The sequence below is a fragment of the Xenopus laevis genome, chromosome 1S, assembly GCF_017654675.1.
Source record: "Xenopus laevis strain J_2021 chromosome 1S, Xenopus_laevis_v10.1, whole genome shotgun sequence".
NCBI classification, from domain to species: Eukaryota; Metazoa; Chordata; class Amphibia; order Anura; family Pipidae; genus Xenopus; species Xenopus laevis.
In genome coordinates, this window is record NC_054372.1 from 100,719,799 (window position 1) to 100,744,190 (window position 24,392).

At 35.8% G+C, this 24,392-nt stretch overlaps 1 protein-coding gene across 2 annotated transcripts in view; it reads left to right on the forward strand.

Annotated features, from left to right (window-relative positions):
- Nucleotides 1-6,362: 6,362 nt before the first annotated feature.
- Nucleotides 6,363-24,392, forward strand: part of cplx1.S (complexin 1 S homeolog) — a 128,135-nt gene continuing 110,105 nt past the window's right edge. The window contains exons 1-2 of one of the 2 annotated variants that reach the window (XM_018239921.2): nucleotides 6,363-6,458; nucleotides 8,338-8,448. In XM_018239921.2, the coding sequence (XP_018095410.1) occupies nucleotides 8,418-8,448 (31 nt within the window). In that variant the 5' untranslated portion in view covers nucleotides 6,363-6,458; nucleotides 8,338-8,417. Of the gene's footprint in view, nucleotides 6,459-6,482; nucleotides 6,672-8,337; nucleotides 8,449-24,392 lie in introns of those variants that run through there. The other variant, XM_018239920.2, reaches the window with a different exon arrangement.

Sequence of the window (24,392 nt, forward strand, 5' to 3'; positions counted from 1 at the left end):
AAGAAGGGAGTTTTATTGATTACTTATGCTTATGTCAAGAGCACACATTCAGTGCATTATAATGAAATATCTGTAATAACAGACTTGCCCTTATTATAATGTTACTTTTTATAAACAATACTTATTTATCATTTTATAAAATAATATATGTAAAAAGGTGAGAAAATGATCTCAATAGATATTTGGGCTACATTTTATTTCAATGTCATTTAAAAAATCTCCTAGACAAGATCTTCTTAGTCATAAAACATTATAAAGATGCTGCAAATCCATAATTTATTAGAATCCTCTACAAAAGAAATTGATTGAATACTGAACTAAACCTCAGAGCCGGGCCAACCATTAATGTCACCCTAGGCAAAGCTGCCCAGGACCACACAGCTCTGTGCACATGTGCATATAGTGGCGAGCAGGGGGAATGAAAAACGTTTCCAAACTAAGATATAATTAATCCTTATTGGAAGCAAAACCAGCCTATTTAGTTTATTTAATGTTTACATGATTTTATAGAAGACTTAATTTAGTTTATTTAATGTTTACATGATTTTATAGAAGACTTAAGGTATGAAGATCCAAGTTACGGAAAGATCTGTTATCTGGAAAACCCCAGGTCCTGAGCATTCTGAATACATCGTCCCATAGAGAGAGAGAGAGTGTGTGTGTGTGTACACCAGAGACCCCACACACAAGCCAGACCCACTATTCCACGTTCCAACCTGGACCTGGACCTGAACAGCTGCATTGCCTTGTATGTCCCTCCCTACCTGAACCTGCCTGTAGAAGTCCCTTCCTGAACCCACCCACTCCTTGCCAAATGTGACATAAAGTATTTCAGGACAGGGCAGTCTTAGGATCAATAAGAGGCATCATGTTTTTTTTTGTTTTATTATGTTTTAAAGCTGCCTGCACCCTCCCAGATGGGTACCTGTGGGCTGCCCTGGCACAATCAGGATGTGTTTTCTTCTGCCCCAAATTTGACTCATTTGCAGGCATTCCACAGGTACCCATGGGTACATACTGCAGTACTCTACCAGAGAAACTCATTAAAGATATAACTCCAAATCATTGTTGATGATTAGAGAAACAGGGGGTCATTAACCCATGGGATACGTTGTAAAATGTAATACACTGATGCAAACTACCATATATTTTTTACTTTACACCCTGCCCTGCATTGAGTGCCTTGCTGATACATACGTAACTGTCTGGGTTCAGTAGCACTGTATACCCTGAAAACCCACTCCTTAACTTGTGCATCATTCAAAGCTGGAAGTTAGGGGACACCAGTGGGTGCATGGTTCTACAGAGCTCTGCCCTTAAGCACCAGGTGGTGCTGAACCCACAGCACTGTACCTTGTATGTTATGCTAGTTTCAGTGTAAGGTGCATGGACCAGCCTGTGTTCAACTGCCCTACTGCAAGTGATTTGTAAATGAGCACAAAAGGTACAATTTCCCATACCATTAGTGCTCTAGCGCATGCAACAGGAAATTTCTTAAATGAACCCTAAAGCTTGTTAGAGAACACAATAGCAAAATATATTTCATTTATATGTAGAAGCCCAAGGGAGTAAATTCTCCTATGGCCAGGGTCGGACTGGGCCGGCCAGACACAGGGAGAAAACCTGGTGGCCCCACCCCTCATGGGCACCCGCCAGCCCAGACCAGCTCCCTGTTCATTTGGCCTCATAAAAAAAATGTACACGGGTATGCGCCAGCATTCGCTCATGCCATCACGTGCGCCGCGGGGGTCCAGGAGGTGTGGAACCTGGTGGGCCCCTAATCGTCCAGTCCGACCCTGCCTATGGCCTTAAAATCCCACATTGTTGGAAATCCCCTGCTCTGGCCAAGTGTTGGACCTAAATTAGATGAGGTCCCATGCGCAATTAGCCCTGGCAGATTCCAGATTTGGTCATAACGTGTCATTGTTGTGCAAGAAGCTAAAAAAAGCTGAGCTGCCATGTGCTCAGGGTCAGGGCATATTCATTCAAGGATGGAGTGAGTCTGGGGTTCTTGCAGCAAGCCACCCACCCCAACACGGTGCCTGTTTTTGGACTGTGTTTTGATTACCTACTGCCTAGACCAATTGCACATTCTTTAGAATTACTTTCTGCCTTTACCTGTTTTCCAGTTTTCCTTGTTAACTTTTTAACTTTTGCTAAAAATGTAGTTGTGTCAGCATTAGTATGTTACCAATGGTTGCACAGCAAGTAGGTTGTTTACAAACAGTATAACCAGCGTTTCTGACATTCAGTGACATGCACAAGCTCAGTGTTGTCTGGGCACCTTTTAAAAGGGCCATTCCCCTTTAATTAACTTTTAGTGTGATATAGAGAGTGCTATTCTGAGACAATTTGCAAATGGTTTGCAAATTGTTTTACAAAAGGACCCTAACAGCCTATGATTAAGTGTTTGTAACACGAAATGCGTAAGGCGGAGGACACAATAAATCTTTTCTACAATTTGTTGGAAGATTGCCTTTATTTGAGTGCCTGCCACCAGATTCGTTTACAGGCATTGTTTTTCATCAAATTTATTTGTATCATAACATATAGCTTTGTCCAGAAATAGTGGTTTTCTCCAGAAGCTTTGAACCCTTTCAATGAAAAAAATACAATTCCCAAGTGCTTTATTGTTAAGGCCCTAAATCCTGACCTTTTATTCCCGCAGTCCAGTCAGTACAGAGATCCTCTCCCTAACCTCCCCAATAAATTCTTTGTTCCCACTAATCTCTGCACTGCAATGTTTGCATGCTTCAGCAATATATGGTCAACCTGGTATTACTATGATTATTCAGATTTATGGTGGCCAATCGTATGCCAAGATTCTAATATATCTGTAGATTATTCATATGTGCTAGGTCAAAAACCTCCAAGGCTTCTCCTCCCGAATGGTTATAGTCTTTCTCTTTTCCTACAGGACACTGGACTCATTTATTCATCGGTTCTATAGTCAATCTACCAGCTTCCCAAAGGAATACTGTTATCTGGATGGTTGTAGAATAATTGAGTAAAGTGGCTCTTTTTATACCTCTACCACAAGTGCCCCTGGACATAAAACTGGTGGTGCTATTTATAAAACACATTCGCAGGTTACATGGTATACTGTAATGTATTTTATGCAATTGGGGGCACAATTTGTTCCCTAACTCTGAAAAACCTTTTATGCCCTACTTATAGGCCGACACAGAGAAGCCAAACCAAGAATTTACAAAATTTCTGTTATGAATCTGATAACCAGCTGGAATGGGCACTGCTACTTCCTTGGGCTGAATTTGCCCACAACATGGATTCTCATTCCCAGAATTTTTTACAACTGCATTTGTCCTAAAGATTCCTGCATCTTGATCCTTTCTTGTGATATCTAGCATTCTCTGGCCCTGGCCCTATTTCCTGTTTTACCATTTGCCTTACAATACAGCCTGCAAACCCAGTCCTTCTGTCCTTATTGGATCCTTACATGAATGGGAGTCTCAAGATTCTAAAGTAGTAAGACATGGTGGCACTTGAGTGGCAGATGGCTAGGCCCAAATTAAAATATGGCTATTATTGGCAGAAGAGCATGCTTAAACTGGTTGGATTGGTTTTGTACCTTTGTTTCAGTCTTGCACTAACTGCAGCAGAACAGTGAGATTTAAGCCACCGTCATTTTGGTTTTGACCCTAACACTTTCAGAGCAGTCGTGGGAGTGTGCAATGTGGTAACTTAATTTCCCTTCCTGGTTATCTTCATAAACAACCTCGGAGAATCAAATTGTAAAGTTTTAAAGGAGAAAATGAATCTATTAGTGTTTCATAAAAAAAGAATAGAGAAAAAGGGAAATAGGATCTATTTACCAGTAAGCACAATTGCAAAGTGCTAAATTGGATTCCAAATTTCAGACTCATTGAGGATATTCACAAACATATTTGCATCCATAAATACTCTTTTCCACCAACTGCCCGTGTGCCTGCTCTAATAAATTTTACATAAATGCATGCATTGACACAAGGAAACCCCAGAATTATAGGCAAACCAGACTTGACAGTAATTCCGAGGTTGTGTCCTTAGATGCAAGTGACTTGAGGCATGTTATTATTGACACTGCACAGCAGAAGTGACACCAGGTGCAGACAAATGCAGCATGGATGTGATTTCCATAAATTGATGCTAATGTGTCCATATGGGTACACTGTGCAAGTTGCAGTGGTACTTCTTTGTGGGCATCTGCTATTACGCTGGAATTCTGCACTGTGGGTTGAAAAAACACTATGATTTGCATCTGAGGTTCATAAAACATGAAAATGTTTCATTAAAAGAACAGACATAACACATTTTCAACACAGGCCTATTTAAAACTAGCTTTGTGTATATTATTATTGTATATTTCCTGTTTAATTATTGTATATTTCCTCTTTAATACACTATACAACTACAAGAGTATAAGCCTAATTTACAATCATAAATGCAATATGTAAGAAATGTAAAACTGACCACTAATTAATAGTGCTGGGCGAATTTGCGGCGAATTTGCGCGATTCTCCGCCAGCGAATACATTTGCGAAACGCCCACGAAAATCCGCACGAAAAAATTCGCTGGCGTCAAAAAACGGGTGCCGGCGTCAAAAACGCCGTTTCGATAATTTTGTGCGAAATTCGCAAATTTTCCAGCGAAGCGAAACTGCGCAAATTCGCCCATCACTCCTAATTAACACTACAGAGAAATGTAACTCAGTGATGTAACTATAGAGCAGTGATCCCCAACCAGTAGCTCGCGAGCAACATGTTGCTCTCCAACCCCTTGGATGTTGCTCCCAGTGGCATCAAAGCAGGAGCTTATTTTTGAATTCCAGGCTTGGAGGCAAGTTTTAGTTGCATAAAAACCAGTTGTACTGCCAAACAGAGCCTCAATGTTGGTTGACAATCCACATAGGGGCTACTAAATGACCAATCACAGCATTTATTTGGCATGCCAAGAACATTTTTCATGCTAGTGTTGCTCCCCAACTCCTTCTACTTCTGAATGTTGCTCATGGGTTCTAAAGGTTGGGGATCCCTGCTATAGAGGAAGAAGACCCCACAACATGAGGAGCCCGTGGAATAGGGCAGCTTGGAACGCAGGGTCAGCTTCTTCTATAGGATTTCAATCTCCCCTTTACTCTTCTTCTAAGTGACACCTAAGTGATCGTAATCTCCCTCATGACATGGGGTTGGTTGACAGCTTTAAAAGTAGAGGTAGCTATACTGTCCCCTGTGTTACAATTATACAGCAGCACTTGATTCAGAACAGAAGGCAGGCAGTGGTGGTTCAGACATCGGGGGGAGCTAAGGGCAGCGGTGTGTCGGCCAGGTTTGAAAATTTTGGCTGGTATGGCCCATCCCAATAACATTATGCCATTGGAGAGAAGGGAAATGGGACTTATTTATTTATTTATACCATGTGTCTCTTCTACTGTATGTCAATTCCAGAGGGTGCCTATCTGCCACCCACCACATGCATCCTATAAATACAGCTCTTAAATAAGCAAGACCTTGTGCAATGTGCAAAGATACAGGGAGCTTTGCATCCATTTTTGCATAACACCCCATGACCCTAGGCTCTTTTGACAATCCTTAAAGAGAGGTGAGCCTATTATCATTGGCTTCTTTACAGTATATTTTTCAAAAGCCCTGACTATCTCTAGTCCCAGTGCTGTGAATGCTGGCAGGCCACAGAACATATGGCATTAGAAAGAAAACAGGGGAAAGAAACACTGATCTGTGTAGATGCTGTGCTTCCTCCCCCTTCCTTCCTTGACATATACATTAAATACAGCCCTTGCTTCCCTTTTATAAGAACCGCTCTGAGCATTTCTTTACTGGAAATATGTTTGTCCTGTCCTTGCAGATGTACTATTTTGTACCATCACCAGTCAGCTGGGTATTCTGGGACTTGTAGTTCACTGCACCACTAGGCATATTTAATCCTGCAGTATTTAAATGTGTTTTTATATAGATTAATGCTGTGAGTATGCATTTGAGCAATCATATATCTTTTAAAATAGCTTTTATTTAAAGTACTTTACCTGAGATGAGCAAACATCACAGAGCTTTTAAAAACCAATGACATCTATTAAGTATTTGAGACAATGGCTTTTAAAATCTTTGAATTAGAAAGCAGGAACTAAAGTAGCTCAATAGGGCATACAGTATAAATGCATTACAGTAACCTAAACAGCATATCTCCTTTGCTTTCATGAATTAGGACCCTGCAGCTCTGCCTGCTAGCCCACAGCAGCAAACCCCGCCCAAAAGGCTGTCTGGATACAGAATTTGTCAGTGATAAAAGAGGATGTAGGAAGAGAAAAAAAACAAGGTTATACATCCATCTCTTTTTATCTGTCCCTTTAATGACTGGGTGCATTTTCATTTTGCTCTATGTTCTTTTAGCATTCGCTTCCTTCTGTCCGTGACATGTCTGGCTGCTAATAAGAGAACACAGTGTAAGTTGGTGAAGCAGACTCTTCCCTAAATGCCCTTCAGCAGAGGCTGCAGTTCCTGTTGAGAGCACACATGGACCAGGGGAGGAGGAGGAGACTGTGCTGTAGAAAAAAAATTATACGTTAGGGAAAGGGGGGAGCTTTTCCTTCCATGGTGCAGAGTTGGTAGTGAAAGAAGCAGACAAACTGCAGGATCTCCTTTCTGCTCAAGAGAAGGTACAGGACTGTTATTCTCTATTTATCTGTAGCCCCTTATTGATAATGTGCTGCCTGCTCCAACACTAAAGAATATGAGCAGGAGCTGTCCCATCTTCCCTAGTGCTGAACGTGGCTTTCTTGCCTTCCTTATGATTCAGGAAATTCCCTACAAATTATTATTTACATTATGCTGTTATATATCGGAAAATATATAACACAGGGTTTGTTTTGCTTCAGGGATTGATATTTCATGACATTGTTTTCTTCCTTGCTTGCATGTTTGTTTGTTTTTTTATTATTTTATGCTGACACATTTATTTTTTTTCAGAGCACTGTACCGTAGTAGCCCATTGCAGCATGTGTTGTACTGAAACACTGCCTTTAGATATATTGTACAGCAGCATGTCTGAGCACTACACTCTGCAGCTACAGTAAGAAGTAGCAGGTATACCACTAAGGCAGGACACAGACTTATGGAAGTTTTTTATATATATATATATATATATATATATATATATATATATATATATATGATGTTAATTCATTATTTTAATGTGACATGTTGTAATGGAGTATACAAGCATGGTCTGGGCTGTCCTCTGCTTCAGTTAAAATCTTTTAATAACTTTTGTCAAGAAAGCGTCCATAGTAAACCACTATGTATGCATATTAAAGCTTGACATAAATACTGGGGGTTCTTATTATGATATTTAGGATCATAATCGTATGTGTACCAGCAGAGGGAGGCATCAAATTGTGGTAGGTTTAAAAATGACATTTCTTATCACCTGCAGTGCAGGAGTAAGGCTCCACTGGTGGGCTGCATTTGCAGCCCACTAGATTAGTGCAGTGGGGTGGAACACATTCTACTGCAAAATATATTCTTAAATTTCTTTCAATCTTATTTTAGCACATTATCTATAATAACATTTGCTTTGTAAAGTAATAGTTACAGTAGACAACCTTTTGACTTGTTAGACAAAACTACAAGAACAGTTCTATAATGTGCTGCATTGTGGAGTTACTGTATGTGTAAATACGTCATATATTTTTCTCAGAGGTAGAAATAATTTCATATCATTTGGCATTATAACAAAAAAGTTTTTCTAATGCATGTTTTATATTTTCCCCTGCATTCACGTTGGACTTTACTGAATGCACTGAAGAAACTTGACTAGTACACCTCACCTTCAAACGTCCCTTCAGACATTCAGACATTATTATTCTGGCTGGCACAGCAAAGGAGTCAAGCAGATTTTGTTATTAAAAAGGGCGTGTTTAGGACATTTTAGGAGATGGAAGGGGATGTTACATGTTTAAAAGGTGTTTTGATGATAGCTTGTTTTGTTTGCTTAGCTTTATTCCTCTCTGTTAATCACTTAGTGCTGAGTCTGTTTTGTACTAAAAGTTTAGTAGAGCACTAGGCATATAACTGAATTTTTACCAATGGAAAATATGACCTCAGTTTGAAGGTCAGCTTAACCACAGCTATCCCTATTAATTATTTTCCTTTCTATTTGAACCATAATGCAGAAGTACCCTCCAAGCAAAGCTTTATGTTTACTTGGATCATCACAGGGAGGATCTCAGATTATTGCAATCAGCCTTCATATTTGATACTACAAAGCCGAAAGTCGGTTCTATTTACATATAATATGTAACATATTTAATATGTTTGTTATAGGATAGAATTCAAGAGTTCCAAGTTTATCTTGCATGTAATATACTAAATAAACTGAGTGGAAGGAATCACAAGCCATCAATATGGATTTTGTTATGAAGCAAGCTTTGGGGGGTAAGTACAGTCATCTGATGTTCATATGTTATGTTATGTGTTAGTATGTGCTTTCTAAATACAATGCGTCAATTGGGCGTGCTCCTCCCTTTTTCATTTATGCCACTGCACCATCCTGGAAACCCCAGTGTGGGTGTCTAGGTCAAAAGCAAAGAGTTGATAAGGTAAAAGTAATTAAGATATTATATGCCCAAAACACAATTAAAAGCTGGAAATGAGAAAAAATTAAGCTTGGTTGTGTTCTTTCAGCAAAGGTTTATGGGTTTTGTAGATGCACAATTCATATTATCCCTGTGTATAAAATGTTTTCAGTTATTGAAACAGTATTAAGGTCATATTTCCTCAGTGTGCCTATACAGCAATGAGTGTTGTTTGGTAATAAGAAACACTGAATGAGAACAAAAACAATAACTAACAAATTCCAAAGTCATGTTACATTATTCCATAGTCTTGTCCAATGTATGAAATCATTTATTTGATCAGCAGTCTTTGGGTACATGTGGATGCATTATTTTTTTTATTTTTTTAAGTCCATTAATATCCATGTTTAAGCTGCCTGTCGAACGTTTAATTGAGTTATACATTATTTCATGCAGTAGTTGATAGGGCATTCTGTGGGCAAATCTCTATTAAGCACAGTTCATTCCAGTAAAGAAATATATCAGGGCATCTTTGTGCTATATAGGTACTTTATAATTTAGAAAATTGTGTATTTGTTGTTCCACTGTGGTGATTAGTAGTAGACGTATGCCAGGATTACCTGCACATTTCTGGAGAATATATTTTTTAGTCTCTGCAAGAAAAGCTGAATAGTAGTACTGATCCGCTTTTTCCATGTCTAATACAGTGCACTAGGTAAGCTTGTGCATTGCAGCTTTTTGCATATATCAAACAGTGTTTTGCATGGGTCTTTTTAAGCAGCTATGATAAATGGACTGATAGGGATCTGCTGACTGCAGGGAATAAAGGAGAGAAAAAAAAAACATTCGTTTAGGACCTGCAAGAGGAGTGAATAGATTATACAGACTTTAGATAAAACCATTTGTCATGCCCTTCACCTAGAACACTGCTATTTCAATAAAGAAAATGATTACAACTCAGTGAACTGTGTTTAAAATGATTTTTATTTCAATTGATTTATGCTATGGGGTTTATTCAAGGTTAAAGCAAGGAAGATGGTAGGTACCATTTGACATAACAATACTGCACCCAAAACAAAAAAAAACATTGCTAACCTCTTTAAAAGTAGTAGAGTAATGAGTAAGGAATTATTCATCAAAAATGCATTCCTTTGTGACCTTTGCTGATACTGAACCTTATAAACGTCAGTATAAAACATTCACACAAGCTTCAGTATTGAAGTAAGTGCTTAGTTGAATAACATACATTAATCCTATAGGCTTGCATGTATTGGGTACATACTCTATGACATACTAGAGGAAAATGTTTTGGCTGTGCTCCAGGGTTGTTTATTAAATGTCAAGAAGAAGCACTTATTATTTTCATACGTAATTAGTTTTGAGAAAGGACTGGTATTTTTTTTTAAATCAAATTAGTTGTTATCTGATATAATATAAGGCTGGAACCAGAAATATAATGGTTCAAGTGGAGTTCGAGAAGCACACACTCTGCTCAATTCTTGCTTATTCGGGTGCACCTCCTGCAGTGTCCTTTCAGTAAAATGTACTAAAATAGGAATAATCTACTCATTATATACTGTAGTACCTTTTGCCAATAACGCAATTAATAACGTTAATATCTTTTCTTAGAGCTGAGGTGCGCCTACAGGACCCAATATACAGTATGGTAACTAAGTTAATTTCGTTACACCCTTGAATATGGAACTAGACATAGCTGGGATTTTTTGACTAATGGCAAGCGCCATGTCTGACCTACCACCCCCTTTGTCTTTAGAAAGGGCTGAAATTTTTTTTATTCGAATTTGGTGTTATCTGGTTTAATATAAGGTTGGAACCAGAAATATAATGTGCTAAAATAGGAAAAGTATACTCATTATTTAGTACATTTTGCCAATAATGTAATTAATAACATCTTTTCTAGGAGATAAGGTAGGCCTACTGTAAAGGGCCCAATGTTTGGTAACTATGTTCATTACTATACACCCCTGAATATGGGACTAAACATACCTGGGATTTTTTGACTAATAGCAGGCATGTCTGTCCTACCACCCATTTTGACTTTAGTTTTATTTCACTTAATTCATCTAACTGCCCCCATAATTATAAATGGTCACACGTATGTTGCTAAATATAAAGTAATACAGTGCTTTTTCTTTACTATCTGATTTCCCTTGAAATAACGGCCTAGCTGGTGCGTTAAACATACTGACTATATATTGTAGTGCAGATTTGTAGCCGTTGCTTTAAGATTAGTAAATGCATAAACATACTATATTTTGAAAGTTTGTCAATGTTCAATATAGAATTGGCCTGATATTATTTGGACAGTGAAGCAACACAAACCTGAAGGTGGAATGTGATGAGAGATATTTTAGAAACATGTTAAGTAGTGATGGGCGAATAAATTTGGCAGCTGCAAATTCACAGCGAATTTCGCCGCCAGTGAATAAATTCACGATGGAGAAGTGCCGCAATGGAGAAGCTATTCACGTCAAAACCGTTGTGCCTCAACATTATTCAGATGCTAGCGTTAATTTTTCACTGCCAAATTTTTCAGCATAACGAGGCAAATTCGCCCGTCACTAATGTTAAGTGCCACTTTACTGGTGGCAAGAGACAGTAATGTAACTAATGAGGGTCGGGCCCGGGTGCATGCCGAGCAGCTGGAGCCCCCCCCCGAATGCAGTTTTCTGTGCACCTTCGCAATGGCATGAGCGTCTAGAGGGCCAAGAGGGAGGTTGCAGTGACATATTTAATTTCTGAAAGACTACCTTGTATGATAGGCTACCTTGATGCAAGGGTTTGGAATTTAATTCCAAACGCTTGCATACAGAAACCTTAACCAAATACACTTTGCTTGCCCATAACAATGTACTCCTATGGTAAATATAAGGATATTATAAGTCTCCAGGGAGTTCCATAGAGAGGCCCAAGGCCAAAAGCTGAGTGCTTTTATACAGGCCATGGAACTCCAAGTCAATTATGACTAATTACATCAATAAGCAGCATTCATAAATATTCATGGCTCATGTATATTATATATTGAATTATGTTCCTACCTATTAAAAAAAAATATAAGGACATTGTCACTGAAGTGTTCCTGACCATCAGACCAAAGGCGGAGTACTTTTACACAGCTTTATATAACTGGGAGGTGACTTATAATACCACAGGGGGCGCATTATTTATTATAATGCATACATTTTAGTGATATGTCTACATTTGACCTATATGAGTGAAAGGACACCCATAAAATTTATAATATTGAAATATTATATAGTAAATATATTAAATGTATATTTAATTATAGTTTCAAATTGTATTGTAGTACAATTAAAATATTGAAGTAAATAGTATAACTAAAGGGCCTTGCTAATGGCTAAGAAACTGATCTCAAAGCCTATTTAAAGTATTTTGTATTCTGTGACTCATCTCATTTAACCTATGGTCTAATTACAGAAGTCATTACACGTGCATGTCAGGGTTTTTTTTTCCTATGCATGGAATGACAGGAAGCAGATTCTCACAGTGGGCATTGCTGTCATATTGTTAACATCAGTAATGTCATCAAAATGTGTGAACTTCTAAAGTGGGCAAACCAGTCAGTCATACTTTAATGAGCTAGTCAATCTTTTTTTAAGATTATTACAAAATGATTATGATTTAACATGGTTCTTTTAACATATTCACCTATGTGCATTGTGCTGATGGGTGGAGAATCCCTCCACTAATTAGGTTGTTAGGGTTTCTTGGAAACTGATGATTAAATCTTGTAGGGTAATTATGAGTATGAAAAGTATGATATGTAGACAGCAGAACTAATTTCTATATCTGTTCATCTGTATTGGGTAGCTTCTATCTCAAAATAGAAGAGCAATGGGATGTCACAGGACCATTGGATATAGTTAAGGTTGCATAAGGAGATTTTTGGATGAATACCGGTTAAAGAAAGCTATTCTACCTTGCAGTCCTGTTTCATCCAGGTCTTCACATCTGACCTTAGAATGCAATGTGACATTAGAAAATGGGAGAGGATATAGAAAAGAAGGCAGCTTAAATTGATGTTGTCCTTTCCTTGATTACAAGGTCTACTGAGTTATTGCTTAAAAATTCAATAGACTAATAATTGCACATATAACCGTCTAATCTATGCTCAAAATAGTCTGGAACATAGATAAAGAGTATTTATTAACCTTGATGTATTTTTAAAACAGTATCTATTCATCTGTACTCTATGTTAACCCATACAGCATTATACATAGTTTAGGTGGTATATATGAAGCAGGTGTGATGCTTATAATGATATATACAAATACTATTTGCATACAATATAATATGTGCAGTGGTGTAGACTCAGAGAAGCTCGACCTAACCTTCCTGCACCCTGCAGCACTCTGCAGCATGCTGTATCTGTATACTGCATCTTTACCACCTCTGGGTGTGCAGGCTGCATTGAAGCCCGGCATGTGCCAGAACTGACACAGCAGATATTAAAAAAAGGCCATAGCTTTATAATATAATACGCTGCTATAAATCAAAGCAATGCAACAATGCATTTTAATTAGCAATCTTCCTGCTCCAAAGCAGTTACAACGATGCAAAGTTTCTGTATTTGTGTAATATATTGTATGTATCCTTCAAGTATTACTAAATAAAAGAGATTTTTATATTTGAAGCCAGTGCAAAGGGATTATATATAAGTATGATGTATATAATATATAGTATATAATATATATATATATATATATTATATCTCCTGCGTCACAAATGTAAAACTACAGCAATGCTTTTTATTTGCTTGATAAATGACTCAATTTTAAGAGTATGTATTAATGTAATAAGATCCAGTGCATTTTTACACCAGATAGCTTTATGTGCCTATAAATAAGCTACTATATCAGTTTAAAACATTAAACTATAATATTCATAGTAGTCAGAAAATGTTTTCCAATTTCGTGTGGAAAAAAACATTAACTGGGACAAAATAACACACATGACCGCACATAAATACACATAATATGTATAGCACATAAATGCTGAAGCAGCAACATGTGCACAGCAGTTATACTGAGGCATGCAAAAGAGATTAGCTCATTTCTGTGCCGCCCCACTGTCTTGTCTCTTTGACACTTAGCATTTAATCTTTGTATTTATTATTGTAATGACCCCATCTATTCAAATAATTGTTCTGCTCTACAGTGTTGCATACTAAGTAATGTTATATAAATAAAAATATACATGCATACATAAACAAAATATAAATATTTTTAGAAGGTTTAGGTGAAACTGTAAAAGATATAAAGAACTGTTTATTTTTGTAGCATGTTAAGAAATCTGGTGGTTACAGCTCCCTCAATAGCTGCTGCAAAGTATTATTAAATTATTGTTATTATAATGTTGGTGGTAATGATGGCATGTTGTTTTTATTATTATCTGTATAGTGATACTGACTGACAGCTTGCACATATACCCATTGGCTATGCTCCTGTTGAATAGTATATCTACCTAAAGTTTTAATCACTAACCTTAAGCTGCAGTCACTGTGTAAACATGTCATCCCTGCTAGGGGTGCATTGCTAAACTCTGAACACCTGGGGGCAGATTTATCAAGGGTCGAATACCAAGTTTATGGGAGTTTCTAAAAATTCCCATAAACTTGAATATTAAAAAAAAAACGCCAAACAAAATATATTAAAAAAATCATTTTTTTTTAAATTCTGATGAATAGGATCAACCTGCAAACTCAAACCAATAGCAAACAACTACAAATTGATTGTAGGAGGTCCCCCATAAGCTAAAACACCAATTCGACAGGTTTTAGATGGTGAATTCTTGATAAATTTCGAAATTTGAATTTAGATCTTTTTTTTAAACTCAAATCGAATTTGGACTATTCCCTAGTTGAATTATACTAAAATAAACTCAGAATTCGAATTTAAAAATTCAAATATTCAATTCGACCCTTGATAAATCTGCCCCCTGGTCTTAGGTGCAAAAACTCACCATGAATTTAGCTACAATGGAACATATAATAATCCATATATTATTTAGATATAGTGAGTAAGAGGTACTAAAAAGAAAAAAATCATTATTCATTAAAATCTACGAGAATGAAAGGAAACCATCCCATCAGACCTCTCAGTGGAATTAGTCACTGGGGATACTGATTGAAAAAGGTCAAAAAAACAATTGATTAGATTTACTGCTTTTTCAGTTTTATTGAATAGAGGTTATACAAGTGTATCCATATCCTTCAAGGAGACCCTAATTAATAGTATAAGGAAACTGAAAATGCTTAGTTATATAATGCTTGGCTCAACAGAAAGAAGAGTAGAAGGTATTAATATACTGTAGCCTGAGATGTAGGAGAGCAATATTGGCACACTGGGTAAAAAGGAGAGCAAGATGAAAGATCATACTGTAATATGCAGCTATAACACAGAAATAGTGGAGAATAATGCATCAAGTTTAGAATCTAATATAAAATCAGCTGTGTACTTCCAAAACAACAGTCACGGTTTAAATATGGTTTGCTCCACAAACATATAATATAACGTTACTGAACTAGGAGTCCATTCAGGGAAATGTGCAGATAAGGTAACCATAGGGGAATATATAATGACTCCATTGGTAGCAACTAAAAAAAAAAGAAACAGCATGACATTTTTATCACTAATTTCGTTGTTTTATATGTTCAACACTAGGGGGCACATTTACTAAGCGCGAGTGAAGGATTCGAACTAAAAAAACGTTGAATTTCAAAGTATTGTTTTTGGGTACTTCAACCATCGAATAGGCTACTACGAACTAAAAATCGTTCGACTATTCGACCATTGATAGTCAAAGTACCGTCTCTTTAAAAAAAAACTTTGACTACATACTCCTGCAGTTTAAACCTACCGAAGTTAAATGTTAGCCTATGGGGACCTTCCCCATCAGTTTTCTATGATTTTTGTTGATCGAGAAAAATCCTTCGATCGATCGATTAAAATACTTCGAAATCCTTCGAAGGATTTCATCATTCGATTGAATGATTTTTCCTTCGATCGATCGATCGTAGGATTTGCGGTAAATCCTTCGAATTCGATATTCGAATTCATAGGATTTTACTTTGAGGGTCGTATTCGAGGGTTTATTATCCCTCGATATTCGACCCTTAGTAAATGTGCCCCTAGGGGTTATTTATTAAAGTCACATTTTTTCTGGTTGGACTTCTAAGGGGAAAACCACAATTTTTTGTAGAAAAAACTCAAATTTTTTTATTAAACCCTGATGGTGTTAAAAGTAAATAAAAAATAAAAAAGTACTGCAGAGTTCATGTACAAGTCAATGGCAGATGTCCCGTTGACATTTTGAAGATATCCTGATCTGCACTGGGTTTCGTTTAATAATCCAAAGATTTTTTGGTTTCAGGAGTCAAAAATGTTACAGGGTTTCGGGTGTCAAATCCGAGAAAGTTACAGATTTTGTAGACAAATCCAAAAAATCAGTTTCAGGTTTTTTCACGATTTTATAGAATGTTTTTCCGCACAAGAAATCTTTGTGAACATTAATTGATAACTAGGGGGAAAAGTCTGTGAGCATTTAGTCAGAATGGTTTTTGGAAAATAGTGAGAAAATTTGGGATTTTGATAAATAACCCCCTTATTTGCTTATTTTTTATGTTCAATGTAGGACACTTTTTTCCATTCTTGCTTGTATTATCTATAAAGCTTTCACTTTGGTAATCTGATTATGCCATCTTCAAAAGAATTTCTGATGAAAAATACTTATTTATTTCAGTGTTCAACCAAGGATATGAAACACCCATCATATTATCAGTATTATTGGGCCCAACCCAGGTCAGAATCAATTATATCATTGTATCAAAAAACGTGTTTTCATAATTGCACAGGTTTAGTTTTACACCCTGATTACTGCATTCATTCCTTTGCCTTAAAGGTCCAGTAGTCCAGAGTCCAGGTAACAGCTTAGATTTTGCTCAAGAGGCTATTGCCATGTAGGATATTGGTGGACAGTTTATTCGTAAGAGGGCTAACATCATTTTGGCAATGGCCTAAGTCCATCAGAAACAATGAACTGGAAATCTGCTCTGTAGCACCAACTAGAGGCAGGATTTAGCACAGAAATATTGGTGTCTGGACTCGGTGTAACAAAATGGGGAATCCCGATGGCAGCATCTGTATATGCTTGGCAAAGGGGTACAAATATTAGTAATTACCAAGTCATTTATGAGTAAACAGTTTCAGCAAAAATATATATGATATATGGTGCTGAACATGGCAGTCTATAAAACTACATTTTATATTGTTATATTCTATATTTAGCTTGTCTGAATCACATATTTAGAAAATCCCAGATTTAGCAGCTGACAGCCTTCCTGTGCCTAAATTTAAAAGATGTATCCTCCATGCCATTTTACAGATTAGAACTGATCAGGCCAGTTTTCTAAATGGCAGCCATGCATAATTTCTATGAACATGCTATCAGGAGGGTCTATGTGACTTGGCATGTGATGATCATATTCAGTGCCAGTTTGGCCTTGATAAAATATGTGCTTGTAGAATTGTTAATCAATCTAGAGCCTCAAGCATAGCTAATGTGCAGATATCATTACTGTAAGGATTATGTTCTGCAAAATGGGATATAATCTCCAATTTCTAAAATTCTGAAAGTACTCCACTTTCTTTAATCCAGGAACTGTCAAAATCATATCATATTCTTAACAAGAACATATTTTTGGGGTTACTAAAAACAATTTTATACAGTATACATGTTGGCAATACTATTTCATTAGTATATAGCTATGGTTAAAAATAGACCATCAACATATGTATATATTGTGGTATATTGTGGTGCTCACGCAAACTATTACTGATATTGTTTCGTATTTTGAAAAAATGTATATGCCTAAGGACACTGCCTAAAATGTTCTTGGTTCATAAATGTGTACAAAAGCTGAGTTTATTGTTTCTCTTGCTGCCAGCCACTTACAGTTGGATGGATAGAGTTTATTGCAACTCCACTACAATAATTCTTCCCTCTTGTCAAGGTTCAGAAGAATTATATTGCTATGTCTTCAAAACCGCTTGACAGACAGGCATCTGTAACAACTGTCAGTAAAACGTAAAGCAATAAAAGATGAACCTAAACATATATATATATATATATGTGTATGTATGTACCAGGCATATATATATATATATATATATATATATATATATATATATATATATATATATATATATATATATATATAAAATATATGTACCATATATGTAATATATATATATATATCTATTTATATATATCTATTTATATATATATATACACACACACATATATACACACAGGTATGGAACCAACCCAGGTTCAGAATGCTCAAAACCTGAACCGTCGGTTCAAGAGGAACCAAAACGCATTGATGTGGGGGAACATGTGAAAATTTAAATAAATTCAACAGTGATTATGTCCATGAGTGCCTCCAATATCTACAATTATTTGAAAATATCAGGGAGACGCACCCCGGACTTGGTGTAAGATTTAGTGAGCGCTGATACTTTATGTGACTATATATATATATATACACATACACACACACAGATATGGAATCGGTTATCTGGAAACCCATTCTCCAGAAAACTCCGAATTATGGAAAAACCTTTCTAGTACACATAAGGTATGATGATAAAAATTTTGAAAATATCCATTATCTGGAAATCCCCAGGGCCAACATTTTCTGGATAACAAGTCTCTTACCTATACACTATATATATATTTATGCAGTATTTAAGCTTTGAACTACTTAAGACATTAGGTTATTCTATGAGGAAGGGGCTATTTATCATGTGTGTGAACTTCCTTCAAATTTGAGGTATTGCGGGAAGGATTATGGATATTTTAAAGAAAAATAGAGCAAACCCCAAAGGTATGGTTCAGCGCAATACAAATTTTTGACATGACAGGTTTAAAAAGGCAAAAACAATATCAAGATTATGCACACGTGGTGATTTGGGCTTTACTTAAATTCCAAGTTCCAGTGGTGTAAAGCTACAAATGTTGCTCAGAAGTAAAAGTTCTGAGTTTGCTCATTGCTATCTTAGAGACATGCTTGTATGCATTATACAGTGCAGACAGATATACAGTTTTAGACTAGTATAAAAATTATTGTACCAAGGCAGTTATAAAAATGTATTCCCCCTGCTATTATAAAATATAAAACATTTAGTATGGATCTAGTACAGTATTTAGTATGGAACCTTTTATCCAGAATGCTCAGAAACTGGCGCTTTCCAGATTATGGATCTTTCTGTAATTTGGCTCTTCATACCTTAAATCTACTTAAAAATCATGTAAACATTAAATTAAACCCAATACGCTGGTTTTGCTTCAAATAAGGATTAATTATATCTTAGTTTGCATCAAGTACAAGGTACTGTTTTATCATTATGGAAACAATGCAAATTTGGATTACTTAGATAAAATGTAGTCTATGGGATATGGCTTTTCCATAATTCGGAGCTTTCTAGATAACAGGTTTACAAATAATGAATCCATACCTGTATTTAGTATTTGTATGATAATGAGACACTCAAGAAGGTTTTGAAAACATTATTTGTAAGCTATTTTCTGTTTACTAGTGTCCAATCCCCATGTTACATTGTATTTGTAAATATAAGCCATTTATGAGAATCCTCTAATAACAGGCCAAGTAGGGATGTGGCTCAAGGGCAATGCTATGTGTTCTATACAAATAAAAGTTCAAATTCCTTAAAAATGGAACATAATATAATAATGAATTTTTGTAAGCTAGCAGAATTTCTCTGATCTATTTGTTCTCAGGGACCTATTATGGCTATTATGATCAAAGCTGATCAAAACTTTACTTACATGCATTTTTAAGAATAACTAAGTGCATTTCTGTTGTAGTCACATTTTCAACAATGGAGCATAATAAACCTTATTTAAAATGCTCCTTGCAGTGTGCAAAGTGCAAAAAAATGCCTACAATTGGTCTTTTCTTGCACTTGCACTGCGTGGGACATTGTGCAAATAGCTGCAGATCTTTGCACTCTGTTTTATAGCACATAGACCTGCATCTTCCTTTGCTAATTCAGGACTGACTATGTTAGCACTATTTTAGTATGCGGCAGGTAGGGAGTGGCGCGTAGGTGTCCTCCTCTCCTGCCTTTTACCTCCCCTACCTTGCACATCATCTTGAAGCATTAGGAATGAGTGGCAGGAGGTGCAGTCTGCATTGGGACCCTGTCTTTACCAACTTCCCTAATTTTTAATCCAGTGCTCTGTGTAGAAAGCAACAACACAGGGCCTGCAAGTGTTGGTAAATAAACACTAGGGGGTTGCAAATTACCTGTAAAGATTTGCTTATAAAGCTACTGTATATCTGTAACATCAGTAAAAGTAAATATAGAAAAGTTAGGAATATGAATTTGTCTCATGAAACATCTTATACAGTTTATTAATTGGGTTAAAACCCAGATGAGAACATCCAGCCTTCCTAAACAAAATAATATTATAATAATTGCCATTGCCTAGTAAATGAATGTTTTAAGTTCACATATATTGTGACACAGATGAACTGTTCTGTATTATGTGTGATATGTTAATTGGTAGGCTTAAATATGTGTTTAATAAAGTAAATAATTTCAACCAATGGTCTGAGTGTTTTGGGGAATCACTCTTTAGGTAGTAGCTGCAGCAGCTCCTTTCACACAGATAGTAGACAGTACACGGGTTTTCAACTGATCTTATGTGTGAATTTATTTAACACAGCAGCTTAAAGGATACTGTCATGGGAATTTTTTTTTTTTTTCAAAATGAATCAGTTAATAGTGCTGCTCCAGCAGAATTCTGCACTTAAATCCATTTCTCAAAAGAGCAAACAGATCTTTTTATATTCAATTTTGAAATCTGACATGGGGCTAGACATATTGTCAATTTCCCAGCTGCCCCAAGTCATGTGACTTGTGCTCTGATAAACGTCAATCACTCTTTACTGCTGTACTGCAAGTTGGAGTGATATCACCCCCCTCCCTTTTGCCCTCCAGCAGCCTAACAAAAGAACAATAGGAAGGTAACCAGATAGCAGCTCCCTAACACAAGATAACAGCTACCTGGTAGATCCAAGAACAGCACTCAATAGTAAAAACCCATGTCCCACTGAGACACATTCAGTTACATTAAGAAGGAAAAACAGCAGCCTGCCAGAAAGCATTTCTCTCCTAAAGTGCAGGCACAAGTCACATGGCTGGGGGCAGCTGGGAAATTGACAAAATGTCTAGCCCCATGTCAGATTTCAAAATTGAATATAAAAAAATCTGTTTGCTCTTTTGAGAAATGGATTTCAGTGCAGAAGTCTGCTGGAGCAGCACTATTAACTGATTCATTTTGAAAAAATTTTTTTTCCCATGACAGTATCCCTTTAACATTTTAGTAGATTTTAGGATTTTTCATTTCCAAGCGTTTAAATTTGAAAAATCTCAACAAGTCAAAGTCACAATTGTGATAGTTAATAAATCTGCCCTTATGTTTTATGGTATGGATAGTTAAGGTAAAGAATGAATTGTAAGGGACAGACAGAAACTGCTTTCAAAGGCAATTACATTTGCAAATCACTTGAAAATCATTGAAATGATTTGTTTATTTAATGTATATTGGAAGGTTGCTTACTTTTTCTTTTTTCTTTCACTATGGAAAATGTCAATCGATTTTGGTCACCTTACAATGCTGTAAACCAAAGAATGTAGCTTGATTTTGTCAAGTTGGCACCAGCCAAAACAAATGGAATAACTACAAAAACGATTTCCATGTAAATAATCTACATCAATAATAAATGAAGTATGTTCAGTATAAACAGACTCCTGAAAGAAAACTAAAGCCTTAAAAAAAATATTGCAAGTAATGCTTTATTTTATATTCTGTTCAGCAGCCTACAATTCTACAATTTTAACTTTCTCCACGGCAGCTCCTTATTTACTGACCTTGCTAGGCCATTGTTTGAATATTTGACCCAGCACATGCTCAGTATGCTCTGGGCATTTCTTGAGAAGTTAAGCTTAGGAATCAACAGAAATCAACAAATAAATGGCATGAATACAACAAATCTGAGTTAGTTACTTGCATTCAATTTTATATTGTATACTGTATATACTGAATATTGTGTCAGTATCCTAACCAAAGGTACATACTGTATGTAAAAGCATTAGCAAAAAAGTAAATTGGGAGCTCCTGGGGGCATTGTACAAGATATAGATCTTTAATATTAAAGGGCTGTGATGGCCTTGGACTGGTAATGATCCTCAAAAATTCTTTTATGACCTTTAGTTCTCCTTTAAGGGTAAAGGATGATAGCATGGGCTAACCTTGTCCATCCTTTAAAATTGTTTATAGTTGCTGTTAAGAACAGAACAGTTTCATGATTAGCTTCAGCAGCAATGATTTTGTTCAGTCCAGTAAAAACAAGGCTGTATCCATGATAAAATATATGGCAAGTGGACAATAAATCAAACATATCTAGTATAATTTATACATTTTTAATATGGTTATTATATTTTTCATTTTTGTCAACTCTATATTATATGACTGATTGAATATTGATCGAATATGTACGTCTACATGTCATTTTGGTCTCTGTAATAGTAAACATACATTTCTTACACCAGCAACCAAAGAGGACATCTTACTGCTTAAGATATTTTGGGGTTTTGCAGGATTTCACATTGCAGGAAGCAATGGGCTCCAATATATAAAATAATGTTTCCTGCAGTGTGACATCCTGCAAGATTCTGAGTAAGCTTCATCTTTGCTGGCTTGGTCACTTTCCTATTTTCAGATGACAGTGTTGAATCTTCAAATATCTCAAGGAGGTTCAAGACCAACAATTGAAAATTTGAAAAGAAATACTTTAATACTTTTTAATGTTCTATATAATATATTATGATTCCATGTGTACTTTTTGTTTATTCATTGTGATATGCTGCTATGTGAATATTAATATATGGATCCTATATGGAAATATGTATTTTAAAGTGTAGTGTATATATTGATTTAATACAAGGTCCAGATAAAAACATGAAGACAGTTGGACCTTCTGCAATACATCATGCAGGATGCTTTTTCTGGAAATCTGAGCCATCGAGTATATGGCTAACTGCATACAGTATGTATATACCTAGGTATATATCAAACTAAATGGGAAGGGGAAGATTATAGCAATGAGTTGAATGTGCATTCAAAACAAAAGTTAGAAGGCACTATATAATGGAACTCAATGCATTATTCACTGGAAAAACAAACCAATAGGTGGGAGAATAAACTTATGGACAGAATGGAAACTATGATGAAGTCAACTTCAAACTGTTCAAAATATTAAGAGAGTGTTTGTAATATTTCCACAAGAGAGCATAACTTGTTATTTGACTGACAATACGAATAAAAAAAAGATATTGCTGTATTTTGATTTTATGTATGGATGTATGTTATATTTCTTGCAGAAATTAGGGTTTATTGACATTAATAAAAAGTTTGTTTCTTTTGGGGTCATAAATACATAATATCAATAAAGACAGAAATTTCAAGATGTCAGAACATTTTGAATTTGACAGTGAAATGGCTCAGCTACAAGTTTCTGTTAAATTAATTAGACAATACACATATATCTAATGTAAATCTAAGGGGTGGTTTCAGATCATTAAATGTCACATTTTCCAATTATACCTGTGATAGAATTTTGCCATGCATTAATTTTGCCAGAAAAAATGCATTATTTAGCACAGAAAAAATTTGTGGAAAAGATGCAAAAAGCGCCAATGTCTTCATGCACTTTGCTGTGAAAACACTTGTTTTTTTGCAGACAAAAATTACTCAAATGCATTTTGCCATAATTTGCACGGTTTTGTGACTTTTTCGTTGAAGTGAAATGGGTCAACATGCAGAATGGATACAATGTACAATACATGTGTGATTTGCATTAAATGTGCTTGCGTATCATAAAGATAGTGCAGTAAGACCACCCAACATCTACTAAAGTTTCTTTTGAATACATAATCATCATTATATAATCTTATCTATCAAATCTATCAGGTGTGGTGTTGAAAGGGGATAGGGCTACTGATGGAAAAAGGTGTTGCCCTACACATTTATAATTCATGATCAATGCCAGTTACATCTGTAATCACTAAAGAACTTTGTATATTCACTTTACTTTACAATGAAATTACATTAAATATGGGGGTAAAAATAAAGGCAAAGCAACGCATGTGCCGATTTAGTAAAATAAACCCAATGCATTGCGCCATACAGGGCATTTACTTTTTCAAATTTTTCGAATTTCAGTTATGAAAAGAATATGACCAGTTTGCATATGAATTTTCTTGGAGGAAGCCAAAGTATAATCACTTACCAGGAAAAGGTCCAGGTTTCAGTCTAGTCTAGGGTATATGATCCATTATCTGGAAACCTGTTATCCAGAAAATTCAGAATTACAGGAAGACCATCTAACATAGACTCCTTTAAAAATGATTTCCTTTTTCTTTGTAATAATAAAACAGTAATGTGTACCTGATACCAACTAAGATATAATTAATCCTTATTGGAGGCAAAACAATCTTGTTGGGTTTATTTAATATTTCAATTATATTTTGTTAGACTTACAGGCACATTTATCAAGGGTCGAATTTCAAACTTATGTGAGTTTTTTTTAAAAAATCCAATAAACTACCATAGATTCAAAATTCGACCAATCTAAATTTATTAATAAAATCACATTGTTTCAACTCTAATCGA